The sequence below is a fragment of the Dermacentor albipictus genome, unplaced genomic scaffold (assembly GCF_038994185.2).
Source record: "Dermacentor albipictus isolate Rhodes 1998 colony unplaced genomic scaffold, USDA_Dalb.pri_finalv2 scaffold_16, whole genome shotgun sequence".
NCBI lineage: Eukaryota > Metazoa > Arthropoda > Arachnida > Ixodida > Ixodidae > Dermacentor > Dermacentor albipictus.
Window position 1 is genome coordinate 8,682,297 of NW_027225570.1, and position 14,860 is coordinate 8,697,156.

Here is a 14,860-nt window from a genome sequence, read left to right on the forward strand (position 1 = left end):
CGAGAAATCTTTGAAGCTTACTGTATAAAAATGCAATCTGGCAGCTGCGTAAGCAGCTCTTCAGTGTCATCGAGCGATAAAGAGTTCGAATATTTACAAGCAAATTTGCGGCACTCACGCCCGCATGCCAACGTCACGTGATGGCTGTCTGATGATTAGCAAGTGCGATTACGATACTTGTATAAATGTGAGATTTCCCGGAGTAAACCTTAGTTGAAGTCCGCGCCTTTCCTGTGTATTCCTTCTTTGTCCCTTGTTTTTGTGCGGTTACATGATGCATTCCAATAACGACCACCAACTAGCCCGCTTATCCCTGTTAAATATATCAGGACATGAAAAGCAAAAGGGCCGTAATAAAGCTTATCCAATCCAATTACATAGCAGTGTGGTGTGGATTACCCAATCTACACTAAGCCCAGTGTGGTGTAATCTGGTATAATATGCACACAACGCAGCTGGGGCAACAAAATACAGCACTGGGAAAATTTGCTGGACAAGCTCTCACCTGGAACAGGGCATTGCCCTGCTGCATCTGCGAGCAACGGACAAAGGCCAGCAACTTGAGAGTCAGCTGGTGCCACAGCCTGCAATCACAGTTGAAATACACCGCCTTAGTTAGCAACCTGCCAGTGCTGTTCAAAAGGTTGGATCAGCTTTAACCCACAACACCAAAAAACTTAAATGGGTTACAGGATCTGAAAACTATCCCCAAACTGACATGTATCTTCTTGGGCATGTTACTAGTCAGTGCCAAAGCTTTGAAGAAGCACTTTCAGAGAGAAACTGCTGATATTTGTCAGAACTGGAGATGCACACATCAGGCCAGTCTATGGCAAAACTGCATCCCCTCAGACTGGGCACAGCCTTCTGAATGCATTTTTTACTTTACTCTAAGCACACAGGCATGGGCAGGACAAATAATGAGGAGGGAAGATAACTGATGGCCATTAAGGGTTACTGTTATATTCAGTTTCGTAATTCATTTCAGTTCTTTATTCCCCAGAGGGCGCTTCTGTTCTTCATTATATATATTGGTTGTATGTGGTAAATACACGGCTTTTTACTTCAGGACGGCTGGAATCTGATTTCCACCTTCGGTCAATACCACATTGGCGACGAGGATGTTGTGAACGTACCCCCAGCCTCGCTGTGCCGTCCGTATCCGCTTACCATGAGCTCCACCGGGCTTGCTCCACCACCGTTTTTCCTTCCGACGCCCGGCCGTCCCTCACTGCCATGGGAGCAGTGGGAGCAGATGTTCAACATGTACTTGCTGGCATCTGGAGCCGCCGCATTCAAGCCGGAGCAATGCAAGGCTATTCTTTTGAATTGTTTGGGGGCGGTGGGCCAGCATATTTATCAGACGCTACACCGGCCGCGCTAAGTGCCACAGCACTCGCCGATGACAAGTATGTCGTGGCCCCTCCTGACAAATACGACTCTGCACTCGCCGCATTACGGCACCAATTTTCGACGTCGCACAACGTTATCGAGCGCCATCGCTTTCACTGCCGCAGCCAACACACAGGCGAGTCCGTTCATGACTTTGTTGCCGCTCTACGGGAGCTAGCGTCACATTGTTCGTTTGCCTTGCAAGATGATGCTCTGCGAGACCAATTCGTTGCCGGCGTAGCTTCCACTCGCGTACGTGAGCGGTTACTGCTCGAGGGTTCCACACTTTCATTCGAGAATTCTGTTCGAATTGCACTTCAGTTTGAGCAGGCGGCTGAAGAGCTAAAGGAGCTTTCTGCTTCGGTCAAAGCAATTTCATTGCAGCAGCGTCGAAAACCATCGTCGCACTCTTCGAAAAAAAAAAAAAGGAATTCACAACCGGCAGCCACCTTAGAGCAGAATTTAACGAGGAGCGCGGGCGGCTCACATGCACCACAGCGGAACCGCCCCCCTGAGCAGAACCGAGAACAGAGCAGTCACTCCAGTTCGCCACATTGTTTCCGATGCGGCTCGCGGAACCACATCGCGCCAGCGCCGCAGTGCCCAGCGCATGGCAAGACTTGTTCGTTTTGCAGTCGCAAGGGCCGCTTTCAAAGGGTATGCAACCGCAAGCTAACCCAAATGCAAGGCCGAGTCCGTGAAGTTGAATTTCATGAAGATGTTTCGTCATCCAGCAGTGCTGAGGAAGTTTTGAATGTGCAATGTTCCGTGCGTAGCGGAATTCATATTCAAGTGCAACTCGCGAATGTCACTTTGACATTCCTTGTTGATTCAGGGTCGTCTGTTTCAATCCTGTCGGAGCAAGAATTCAGTCGATATTTTCAGGGAGTTCCGCTCCTACCTGCTCTACATGTTACTCTATTTGACTACTCTCAACGGCCGATTCCAGTGCTAGGTTGTTTCCAGGCAGACATTCGGTTTTAAGGCCGCACAGCGTCACTACGTTTTTATGTTGTTCGCCGAGGCACTTGTCTGATCGGTCTTGACTGCATTAAAGCCTTGGATCTTCGCACTGAGGGTTCTGTTCTCAAGTGCTTATACACGTCCGTTGTTCTGCAGCCAGCTGTTGTTGACCCGCTATCCTGTTCTATTTCCACACCGTCAAGCATGCAGCCCCGTAACAAAGCTCTTCCGCCAGCCTTAGCACATCAGTTCAGTTCACTTTTTAGTCCCGAGTTGGGTCTTGCTAAGGGGTTCACGCATCTCATCAAGACATGGCAAGGCAAGCAGCCTGTAACTTCGAAGCTTCGCCGTCTGCCATATTCTCTCCGGTCACCAGTATCAAATGAGCTTCAGAGGTTGCTGAGCCTTGACATCATCGAGCGGATCGATGCTTCTGAATGGGTGTCCCCCATTGTTGTTGTTAACAAGAAAGACAGTAGCATCAGGATATGCGTACACCTTCGAGAGCCAAATAAAGCTATTGTTCCAGACAGTTTCCCATTGCCATATACAGAGGAGCTGCTTCACGCTTTGGTAGGCGCTACACACTTCTCCAAACTTGACTTGGCTTCCACTTACCATCAGGTTCTCTTGCACCCTGACAGCAGGGATCTGACAGCTTTCATCACTCATGATGGCCTTTTCCGTTTTAAAAGAGTTTGCTTTGGGTTGGTTTCTGCCCCAGCGGCATTTCAGAAAATGATGGCGACAATCCTTGACCGCTGCCCTGGCGTGTTGTTCTACATTGATGATGTCATCATTTTTCGCAAGACCGCAGAACACTTTTCAAACTTGAAGACCGTGCTGCAAAAGATGAACGCAGGTCTGGAACTGAACAACAAATGCCTTTTCGAAGTTCCAGAACTTGCTTTTCTAGGGCACAAGGTCACTGTGGTATAGTGCCGCGCCCTACGAGAGCTTTGTGTTATCATACATTTATGTTTTGTAGTAGTCTAGCTAGATGGCGCACCCCCCTTCTGTCATGTGACAAGCTTGGACCACTTAGGAGGTGCCATCTGGCATGTAGAGTCTTTTTTTTGGTAATAAACGGCCGCGAGCCGGCTCAGTCCTGGTCCGGTTTTCATCAGAAGCAGTTAGCTCCGCGTCTGCCTCTCTGCGTCGGCGCTCGCCGCGCGTTCGCCGGATGCCAGGCCCCCGCTTGCCTGCCGCTGCCGACAAAACATCTTTTGGCGACGAGGATGGGACTTTCGCTGCGGGGTTCCAACTGAAGCCCTGGGAAACCAACGAGCTTCGTAAGTGAAGCGCCCCTTCCTGTGTCTGCACGGCACGCAAATGCCGCCGACGCATTTGGCGTCGCGAGGCTTCCGAGCCTAGGCTTTCTCGAACCCTTTGTTCTTCCGCAAAACTCGCGCCATCTCTCGTACTGCGCTTCAACCACACCGACCGCCGCGGGCCCCAGGCTGCGCGGCGAAGCCGGATTACAGGAGACGGGAGCCATGCGGGAAAACAACATATTAGGGGACACGTGAGAGTCGCGCATCCCCACAAATCGGAAATAGTTTTTTTATAATTGGTTGCCCCGCTGGGCTGATGAGTGTCGTTTGCTGGAGTCCAAGTTTACCCGAACATGTTCCATATCTTTTTTCGAACAAGTCGGAGCAGCTTTCAGAAAAGGAGGGCCGGTCGTTCTCTACCAGTCTCGCTTGCACGGCATTAATGCGATTGCGGTCACACGCCCTCTCAAAGAAACTTGAAAGCTCATATTCAAACGAGGAAACTGACAATGCCACGTTCTCACAGCAGCAGCCTAGGCCAGGAGATACGGCTGACGAAAAACAGAGGACTCAGAATAGTGACGGATAAATTACCGGATCAGTGACAGTGGGTAAGGAGCCTTTTGAGACTTGGGAAAACGGGGCGCCTAGGGCTGAAGTGGAAGATTCACTGTTTAGTCCAGCCTCCTTTTGCTGGGAGCAGCTTAGTAGGGTTGACCGAGAGGCGCTTATCGCGGCACAGTAAAGTGACCCTTCGCTGACTACGCTGCAGGCTAATGTGAATGAAGGAGTGGCCCTAAAGAACATCTCATTCTACACTAGGTCAGGTCTCAAGTACCGGAAATATCAGGATTCCAAGGGTTAGACATACAACCAACTACTCATGCCAGAAGAGTACCGACCACAGCTTTTAGATTTAGCGCATGCGAATGCTTGGGCGGGTCACCTCAGTATCAAGAAGACGAAGGCTAGGCTAGTGCAAGATTTACATTGGCCAGGATGCTGCTGGAAAGAGGTTGAAACACTTGTTCGGTCATGCGACCCATGTCAGCGAGTTGGCAAATCCAACGACGTTTGGAAGGCCCCAATGAAATTGGTGCCCATTATCAGAGAACCATTCCGGAAGCTTGTAATAGATGTGGTAGGACCCCTCCCGGAATCCCGTTCAGGTTGCCCATATATACTGACCATACTGTGCGTGGGAACAAAATTTCCCAAGGCAATCCCATTTAAAGAACTGAACTCCTCGTGCATTGTTGATGCACTGCTGTCCACATTCGCCCATGTTGGCTTCGCTGCGGAGATTCAAAGTGACAACGGGAATGTGTTTTCTAGTTGCTTGACAACAACGTTCTTTGAATGCTGCGGAACAAAGGTAAATCATAGCTCTATTTTTCATGCCCAGTCGAATTCTGTTGAGTGGACGAATTCCGTTCTTAAGTGGGTATTGAGAGCACTTTATTTTGATCATGACGAAGACTGGGAGGCCTACATCCCAGCAGCACTCTTCAAAATAAGGTCAGCGCCACACGAGAGCACTGGGTTTAGCCCCGCAGAGCTAGTTTATGGGCATAGCTTGAGGTCACCACTGAAGTCTACTGAAAGACGCTTGGGAGGGTTATCAGGGGGACCTACGTGTAGTAAACTACGTGCTAGATCTGCTAGAAAGGCTGTCAAAAACCAAGGAGCTCATTGAGGAAAATATGAAAGCTGCACAGAGCTCAGCAGACTTATTATGATAAGTCATCACAACAACGCACATTCCACATTGGCGACACGGTAATGTTGCTAGACAGTGCAAGAACAAAGTGGTCGTTCAATGGGAAGGGCCTGCTAAACTGGTGTTGAGGCAATGCCATGCAACATGTGAGTAGGTGCTCACTAACGGATAATGCCTACTCGAGCGGCACTGCTCTGAGCATGGGTGCACTCCAATCTATAAAAACACAATACTTTCCGCTCATAGAAATCAGACCACAAGGGAGATTATTGAGGCCTACTATATAGAAAAAAGGGGGTCGCATTGTGTAAGCATGCCATCGTTAAATTTGTATGACAGTAGAGAGTTTTAGAATAGGGGCCCCAATATTTTGGGGCCCCAAAGAGCTTTGCGGGTGTTAGCGTTGGGGCACGCAGGAGTGAAGAGCTTTAGAATAGGGCTTTGCGTTTGCGGATAGTGTCTTGCGCTGACAGCGCCACTACGGCGTCTAAGAAAAATGGTTAAAAATAATTAAATAAAATATACCATTTTATGATATGAATAGTAATTTTGACATGCGTGTATTTGCGTTTAACTACAATTTAGAGGTTATTTTTCAAGCAGCAAACAATTAGTTGTGCTTAGTTTTTAGCAACAAAACCAACTTTACGTGCCTTCACCAGCCAAGCTTAGCCGTGTTGGGCCTACGAGCCATAAAATCCACACTCGAATTCGGAATCAGCGGCGTCTAATGAATCAATCTTAATAACACACGCTAGTTGAGAGAAAGCGATAACTGCAGTCATTTTTCCTAGCTTGCGAACTTCACGCGTTACCACGAATCGAACCCAGTTTGGTGCTAGGTTAGAGCCGTCGCTTCGATCGGTGCCGCCATGTTTGTTGACGCAAAGCTTTTGGGAACGCTTTTTGAGCTCCCGCTAAATCGGTGAAATAGCGTTCCCAACGCAAAACCCAAACGCAGTTTGCGTCTCGCGCATGCGCAGTGGCTTCGACGCTATTTCTTTGGGGCCCCTATTCTAAAACTCTCTAGTGAATTTTAATTTTTAAGCCGCCTCATAGTGTAGCACCAGATTATAGGATTTTGAGTTTTTGCCTGCGCACTGATAATGACGCCATCGATGGCAGAGCATGTGGCTATGGGTTGTGTACATACTAAGTTTGTGTATGCCTTCGAATAAAGTTAGTTGCGAGTTCAGCGCTGTCCTGTGTGTTCCTGCCTTCGGTCTTTGTCATATGGCGCTGTCCCTTCAAAATGTTTTATCATAGCAACCTAATGAGACCGTATTTTCATCGTCAGGCAGTAGTAAACTTTACCTTAAATGCACCGGAAGGACATAGTGATTTCTTGTGTTTTGCTCAGGGAAGTGACACTGCAGCTAACGAGTTTCTGGAGCTAATCGCTGAAGAACAGTGCCTCTTGGAAAGCCAACGAGACGATTTGAAAGAAATTGTTCAGGACTTCGAACCAGTATTTTCTGACCAGCCAGGGAAAACAACTCTAATCGAGCACGGTATTTAGTTCTCTGCGAACAGCCAGTCTGCAGCAAGCCGTACCATGCCTCGCCACGGCAAAAGAAAATCATGGAAGCTAAGATCCGCTGCATGTGCAAACTGGGTGTCATTGTGCCCGGAGAAAGTGATTATACTTTCCAACTTATCCTGGTTGAAGTTTCAGGTAAAGAGCCAAGACCTTGCGTGCACTATCACCGATTAAATTCGGTAACCATAGACCAGGCGTATCCAGTACCTAACATCGAAGGGAGAGTCAAGATGGTGGCTAATTCCATGTATATCTCCACTTTAGATTTAGTGCGAGGGTATTGGCAAGTCCCACTGACCGAATGTGTGTCTCAGTATGCAGTACTCATCTCGCCATAGGGAACATTTCGTCCTGTGATGTTGAGCTTCGGCCTAAAGAATGCTCTCTATTGCTTTTCGAGCCTAATGGATCGAGTGTTGCACGGGTTGGGAGATTTCGTCCTTCCTTACTTGGACGACGTGGCGATTTTCTCCAACACCTGGGAGGAGCATGTTAATAATGTGCGCACAGTCCTAAGTCGACTGTGCAACGCAGGCTTCACTGTCAGGGCGTGGAAGTGCCATTTGGGGTGTTCTAGTGTGAGCTACCTGGGTCATGTCGTGGAGCCCGGCCAGCATAGACCCTCCGGGCTAAAAGTTGCTGCCATTTTGGAATACCGGCGTCCAACTACAAAGTCGGAAGAAAGGGCCTTTCTGGGAGTGGCGGGGTACGTGAAAAATTACTCGGATCTCGCTAGCCCTTTGACAGACTGTCGCCACAATTCAGAGCCAACGATCATTTCATGGGATAAAAAGAAAAAGAAGGCCTTCTAGAGCCTGGAACAAGCCCTGGGAGGAAGACCTGTGCTTACGGCCCCTAATTTATCTAAAGGCTTTATTATACAATGTGATGCGTGTGACCGCAGCCTAGGAGCCGATGGGCACGAGTGGCCCGTTTTATATTTGAGCCGGAAGCTTAGTGTCAGAGAGGAGGCATATAGTATGTCCAAAAAAGAATGCGCTTGTCTGGTATGGGCTGTTGATAACCTTGCTTGCTATGTATCTGGGTCATTGCCCTTTGACTTGGTCACACTGTGTAACCTAGAAATGACCATCTATTCAGGTGGAGCTTGTCACTTCAGCACCATAATTTCTCTGCTCGCTACAAGAAGGGGAAGCTACATACAGATGCTGACGGACTTAGCAGGGCCTTTTAGGCTGCAGCCTATGCTTATCCGAGAGCTTATCCTAGAAGTTAAAAGCTTTAATGCAACATTTTCATGTATGCTCTTGTCTCTTCAATTATTTTAGCAGATTGAAGTTGATTGATAATCACTTACGAAACACAATCGTGTGAACAGTATCGTAATGTTAGTATCACCGATTAAAATTAGCCTCCGGATCACTCGAGAGCCTACCTCACCCACTTGAATGGACTATGATTGCAAACCAAGTGACAGAATTTCGCTTGGAGTGAGACAGGGCAAAATATGAACTTTTTTTGATCGCCTCAGCTGTGTCTGGCCTACCCGAATAACTGTCAGGAATTGCTTTGCAATCTATCCTTAACTGTTAATTCTCTCTGAATGTGTCTTCTTCGAGAGCACTATTTGTAGAGGTCTGTATTCCGGGCTCTTTATCGGGTACGCGTTTCGTGTTTAGTACAATAACCGTAATGGTCAAACTGTAACGTGGTAGTGAAAAAACAAGGGAATGCAAGAGTATGTGAGTAGCAAAACAAAAATAACAAGAATTACAATGGAATGATTGCAGGAAAAGAAAATATAATTTCAGAAACACTGCATCAAAAGCAAGATAAAAAAGAAGCAAACATTTTTCAACTGTCGCATGTTCAGCTGTCAATGCATTCAATGCGTTCAGTGTTAATAAAAAACAACATGGGCGAGTTATCCAATTCGGTAATTGTGCGAGGAAACAAGAAGTATTTAAAGGTGCTGGTCCTGGCAAAATATGGAGTTAATGACTTGGCATGTCGGTGCCTTGTTAATCGCCCTGTTAGCAGTTGTATGTATTGCTGTGGATCAAGAGATAGTTGATTATTTTGAAGCAGATAGAGGAACTTAATCCTGTGAATTTTCCTTCGCAATTTTAGTGTCTGTATATTATTCATTTTCATTAAGTTTGAGGGAGAGTCAGTTGAATGGTACTCAGAAAATATAAAGTATAAAGCTTTTCACTGAATTTTTTCTACTGCATCGATGTTGTGTTTCGTGTGCGGGTCCCAAACAATTGCCACATATTCTAGTGTAGGCCTTATAATACAGTTGTAAGCCAGCAGCTTAGTTTCCAGAGGTGGCATTTTTAATTTATGCCTGAGCAGACCAAGTTTTCTTAAGGCTGAAGCACATGTAGTAGAGATATGCTTGTTCCAGGAACGCTCATGCATTATGATAACCCTCAGGTACCTATATTCCTCGACTTCGGATAAGGGTTGAGATGCAAGATCATAAGTAAACGGTAAAGGGTGCTTTTATTTTAGTAATTCTCAAAGAAACTGTTTTATCAGTGTTAAGCTCCATGTTCCGCTGTTGGCACCAGGAATGAATGCTCTGAAGGGTAGAATTTAACAGGACATGATCTTCGTGGCATTTAATTTCATAACATAAAACAATCATCAGCAAACAATCATATTTGAATGGGGTGAGCGATTACTTCTTCAATATTATTAATATATATTATAAAATAACAAGGGACCAAGCACGCTGCCTTGAGGCAGCGTGCTTAGCCCCTTGGCGGATATTTGAATGTGGGATGTGCAACTGGGGTTTATCATGTCATAAGAAGCCTTATCATAGTATCACTTGTACTGTGTACATCTGAAGAAGCAGGAAAAAGCAAAGGACTTGCAATGTTCTAGCTGCGATAAACTGATTATAGTTTTATTTACCTTACCTTTGTGACTGCTAAACAAAGTGAAACATATCTTGGGTTGAATGAGCCACTGCAGCACGTACTAATATGCATACAAACTGCAGAGTGTGGGATGTGCAATGATGGGGTAACGTAAAACTATTCTAATGTGTTTTTATTCCAATCTCCTGACGTCAAATTTGCGTAACCACCGACGTAAACATTGGGCGGTGACCCGCAGCACTGCCTCATCAGCCCAATCAAATGCCCTCTTAGTTTATAAGAGGTCGCTTTTCTTTTCTTTCAAAACGAATAAGATTGCCTAGATTGAGCAGTTTTTTGTTTGCAATTGGCTGCCAGGAGGCGAGGTGCACACTCAAGTCGAGAAGGTTTCAATGGGGCCGAGCCAGCACACTGAAAATAGACAAGAAGATGAAGGTGGTGCTGGCGTCTACAATTGGTTCGCTTTCCCTTACTTAGCTTGCCGTGGCTGGTTGAAAATTGCGGCGCCGTGCAACAGAAGGTTAAGAATGCCGCCACAACGAATCCTCAGCAGAGAAGAGTTGGCAGAGCGAGGTCGTAAACATGCTGAAAGTACTCGAAAATGTTACACATTCATGCAGAAAATTTTATGATATGCAAATAAACTCATGCTCTCCAGCAGTTGCGTGTAGCCAGTGCCTGAGCGATCGGCGGCAGCCATCTTTTATTCCTCTCAGAACAGGGCAGCCTGCGACTATTCAGAAAAAGATTCAGTTTTGTTCAGCATATTAATGCATCTTTCCCGCATACATGTGACTTTGACGCAGCGAGTTTTCGCAGTTTTGTGACGTCATGTGACAGGCACATGAAGTGGGTGCAGCCCAAAAACATTTGACCAATAGCTGAGGGCTAATGGCGAAAAGGCATCGAATGAGAAATAACTACTCTTCTTTTGTTCGGCCCAATCGTGCATAATCAATCTGTACACACCATATCAGATGGACAGCTATTGTGGTTTTCGTGATGTTGCATGACAGACAGGCGAAGTGGGGATGGTCCAAAAAGGTTTTGACCAATCATGAAGGGCTCATTGCAGAATTGGAATAGAAAAGTTTGGACAAGCTTTACGTTATAGCGCCCACGATCTAAACATATATGCCTTGTGTACATCTGAGGAAGCAGCCAAAAGCAAAGATGTGGCTTTTTATTTGAAATACTTGTCTCTGTGGTGTGGATCTTTTCTTTTAGAGATATTGAGCAACATACAAATCGTAAACCTCAATGCAATCGTAGAGCAGAACACAGGTCGAGTGGTAGCTGACAGTCAAAAGCCTAAAGGGTGGTACGTATTCACTGCTGTGTATAAAAAGTGAATCCAGAAAGACGTCATGTCAGACTTTACCAAGAAATCTCCCTCTGTCCTAACTTTACACTATGCACCATTATCTTGATGGGGAAAAAACAACAGTGATAAATTTTGGGGGGTTGGCCACTTTTTTTTCTTTTCTTTTTTGCAGCCATATTGTGCTTGCGCCCTCATCCCACCTTCACCCCACTCAGCGTCCTGATCTGTGCTGAAGGGCTGAAATCCGGGCTAGTTGGTACATAGCTGAAGTAAAAACCAGTCAAAACACAATGGACAAGAAGAGAGGTTCACACCATAGAGTTTCCTACAAAAATTACTAGAGGGAACTCTGGCGCTGCAGTCGTTGTCCTACCATGGGAATGATGGGAAGTACATGGATTTGTCTGATCTTCCTGCTTGTGGATTCAGACGTTCTTGTGGCTTTGTATATTACGCTACATAAATGTTATTGTATATTTCAGCACAATCTGTATTCTTCGAAGTGCAGAACACGCTGGGAATGCGTACAATTGCTAATAATGGCAATGATTGAGCTTGTCCAGGTGGCTAAATTGAAACGCGCCAAGCGTCTCAAGGCACTAGCATGCCCGCGATAAATTCATATGGGCACTTCATTCGCTTGCTGATGCATGCGTCCGTGGCTTAATGGTTTCAATATCAGGCTTCTGTGCTAAAGTCCCTATGTTCGAATCCTGCCATCGGGCAATTTTAATGATGTTAATTAATTATTTATTACGCAATACACTGCTGAAAATGACGAGTTTACAAAGCCGCAAAGCCATTTGAAGCAAAAAAATGGCTGTGGCTTAGGTAAGGTTAAGCCCAGGATGCGAAGCATACTAGCCTTTATTTTAGTTGTTGAACCACTGTTTAGCCTGGTGAACTGCTGTTGCTTGGCTATATTTGGTTCGGCTAGACGAAGAAACAACTCATGCATTACTGCTTCGCCTTCAAGAGTGGAACGCGACAGCGTTCCCGTCGACCCGCCAAGGGGTGTAAGACAATGGGCTACAGGGCAGCGACTACGCGCCCCGCATTGGACGCGGTGAGCGTCGAGCAAAGCAGCGTTCGGCGCGGCAACGAAATGTGCGCCTGAGCAAGAGACGCACGCCTTAGGAACAGCTCGTTTCTAAGGCAACACCGCATTCACTAGAGGCGCTTTTGTACCGCTTTGAAGCGTCGTACTCGTGGCTCAGTGGTAGCGTCTCCGTCCCACACTCTGGAGACCCTGGTTCAATTCCCACCCAGCCCGTCTTGCAAGAGTTGAGCCAAAGCCACTTCTCCTCTGTCGTGACGTCACGGTGTCACGTGGTTTCAAGGCGACACCGCCGCGCCTGAGGAGCTGGGTTGAGCTCTCGTAATATGCTTCGCATAAAAAACGAAGTTTAGGCAAATCCATGTACTTCCCATAATTCCCATGCTGCGACAACCGCTCCCATTGCAGCTACCACACTAGCGCCAGAGTTCCCTCTAGTAATTTTTGTATGAAACACGTCTCACAAAGAGGTTCATCACACACAAAGGTTCATCTCTGCTACAAGGGCAAGTCAGAACAGATGTTTGTGGATCTTCGTAAATAATGCAACAAGTACACGGTGACACACTGTGACACTAGAATGGCACATCTAGAATGAAATACTTTATGCATTTTCATCGACTGCAATGCCGACACATATTCTAGGAGTGCTTCGCAGGCGCAGATTGGATTCGGTTTGTCCACGAATTATCAGAACTGCTATGCCGGCTGCAAGCATTGCCTTTTTTCCCGAACACGCGCTCTGCTGAGCCAGCTGCCGACAAACTTCCACTCTCTCTACTGTGCTGACTGCCGGAAAACTTTCACGCGGTCTAGCTGCCGGCAAATTTCCACATCGTTCGGTCACATTGTAGGCGAAATGCCGACAATAATCCATACAGCCTAATCTACAGCCTGCCGGGAACTTATACAGTTCCTTTTTGAAATGTCATGTTCAAACATGGGAAAGCAGGGGGAAGTCAGGAGATGGAAATTTAAGAAGATGAGCAAAACAAGAACAAGGTGAAAGCAGGAGCCACCGTTACGACAAGTGGACTTGTCCATTGTCGGCCTTGAAGACAGGTCCACTTGTCAAAACGTTGGCTCCTGCTTTCACCATGTTCTCGTTTTTCTCACCATATTCAAACATATTAGTTGAGCTCGTCTGCCCAACGTGATCGTCTGGAGACTGGAATTGCAGGCGTATCAAAATACGAGAGCACCCTGCAGGACGGAGGAGCGCGATCGGCGCTGGCATGCACATTTTGTCCCAACGCGCTCAAAGCCGGCACGTACCGCTTGTTGTACAACTCCTCGAACTCGGCCCATTCCTGCGACAACTCGGGCGGACTCTGCTCCTGCTGCTTCTTCAGGTAGGCACCCACGTCTTTGGCCATAACGGCGATGAACACACTTGACAACGCACGCGCTCCGACCAAACGCGGTACTCTTGCTTGTCACGCTTATGGCTCAATCATAGATTAAAGAACAACGTTAGAGAAGCGAAACTGTACCTTCCGCAGTGGTTCGAAAATAAGCAGTGGCAGCGCATGGAACTTACCTAAATGGCCGCCAGATGGCAATGCTAAAAAAAAACAGCAGAAATGCATTTTTTTTTAGAGCATTATCCAATATCATACAGTTTCTCACAACTCTATGTCCAATATCGCCGCTTTTCGCCGCATACGTCCGCAACATAGAGTTTCATATTAGTATACCTAGAGGCAAATCTGGCGCTGCGATCGTTCAACCCAACGTTCTTAGACATACTTCAGTTTCGCAGCTCCGCTCGGGAGATGGCCGAAGTGGTGGTCACGCGAACTAGCGGCGCTGCGATCGCGTCTTTCGTCACTTTTTGTTTCGTTTCTGATAGAAGTTGCGTCATTTCTGGTAGTTTCTGTTTTATATTTTGAGAAGTAGTTATTTCACAGTTATTAATTTTGAACCTTTTTGTGAAATATTGTGATATCTGAGCTATGTATTGTAAGTGCGTTTCTGGTAAGGAACTTGAAACTTGACTTCTGCTTTCACTTCTGGTTTCATATTTGTTGCGCTGCATCGTCAGTCGCTATCCTTCTCCGTTTTGTAGGTGTTGTGTGATGTGTCGCGATTTGCTCTCTTGAAAAGCTTCTTGAAGAAGCGTTTCCGCATCTCATGACAGCAAGAAGTTCCCTATGCCGTGCTGTTTTGCCCCCGGCTGCACGAGCGGCCTTAGACACGATGCCGCTGGTCACCATTTTTTCGCACCGCCGCAAGACGCTGGAGAGTTTAAAAGTTGGGAGCGCATGCTACACCGAAAATACAAACGCCTCACAAACAAATCAAAAGTGTGTGAACGCCACTTTGAGGACGACGACATTTTGAAATACTTCAAGCATGTTGTGGGTAACAAAGAAATAATGATTCCTCGCGGGAAATGGATGCTTGCTCCCGGCGCACTTCCTCGGCTCTTTCCTGGGCTACCTGAGCACATCTCAAAGCCAAAAAATGTGAAGCGAAAGCGACGTCCACCAAAAGAACGAGCGCAATGCCGGCAACTACATCGGGCGAAGCTTGTAGTGACAGCGCTTCAACTTCAAACCTGCTATTGGGCTTGGAAGAAGGAACTTCAGAAATATGCGCTACACACTTTGCGCTCAACGATCTCACGTACGTGACACTGCCTTCTGCGCTCTGGAAGTTCGAAATTGTTGAGGACGACGCAACACAGAAGCGATGTGGAGTATTTTATATGAGGCAACTGGTAGCCGCGGGCATCT

The 14,860-nt window shown here is 46.8% G+C and overlaps 1 protein-coding gene across 1 annotated transcript in view; it reads right to left on the reverse strand.

Annotated features, from left to right (window-relative positions):
- The window catches only part of LOC135901683 (26S proteasome non-ATPase regulatory subunit 13-like), a 100,377-nt gene extending 86,788 nt beyond the window's left edge, over nt 1-13,589 (reverse strand). The window contains exons 1-2 of the mRNA XM_065431528.1: nt 13,398-13,589; nt 506-584 (exon numbers count right to left, since the gene is read on the reverse strand). Coding sequence (XP_065287600.1) covers nt 506-584; nt 13,398-13,498 — 180 coding nt within the window. The 5' untranslated portion in view covers nt 13,499-13,589. The remainder of the gene's footprint in view (nt 1-505; nt 585-13,397) is intronic.
- Between the last annotated feature and the right edge of the window lie 1,271 nt (nt 13,590-14,860).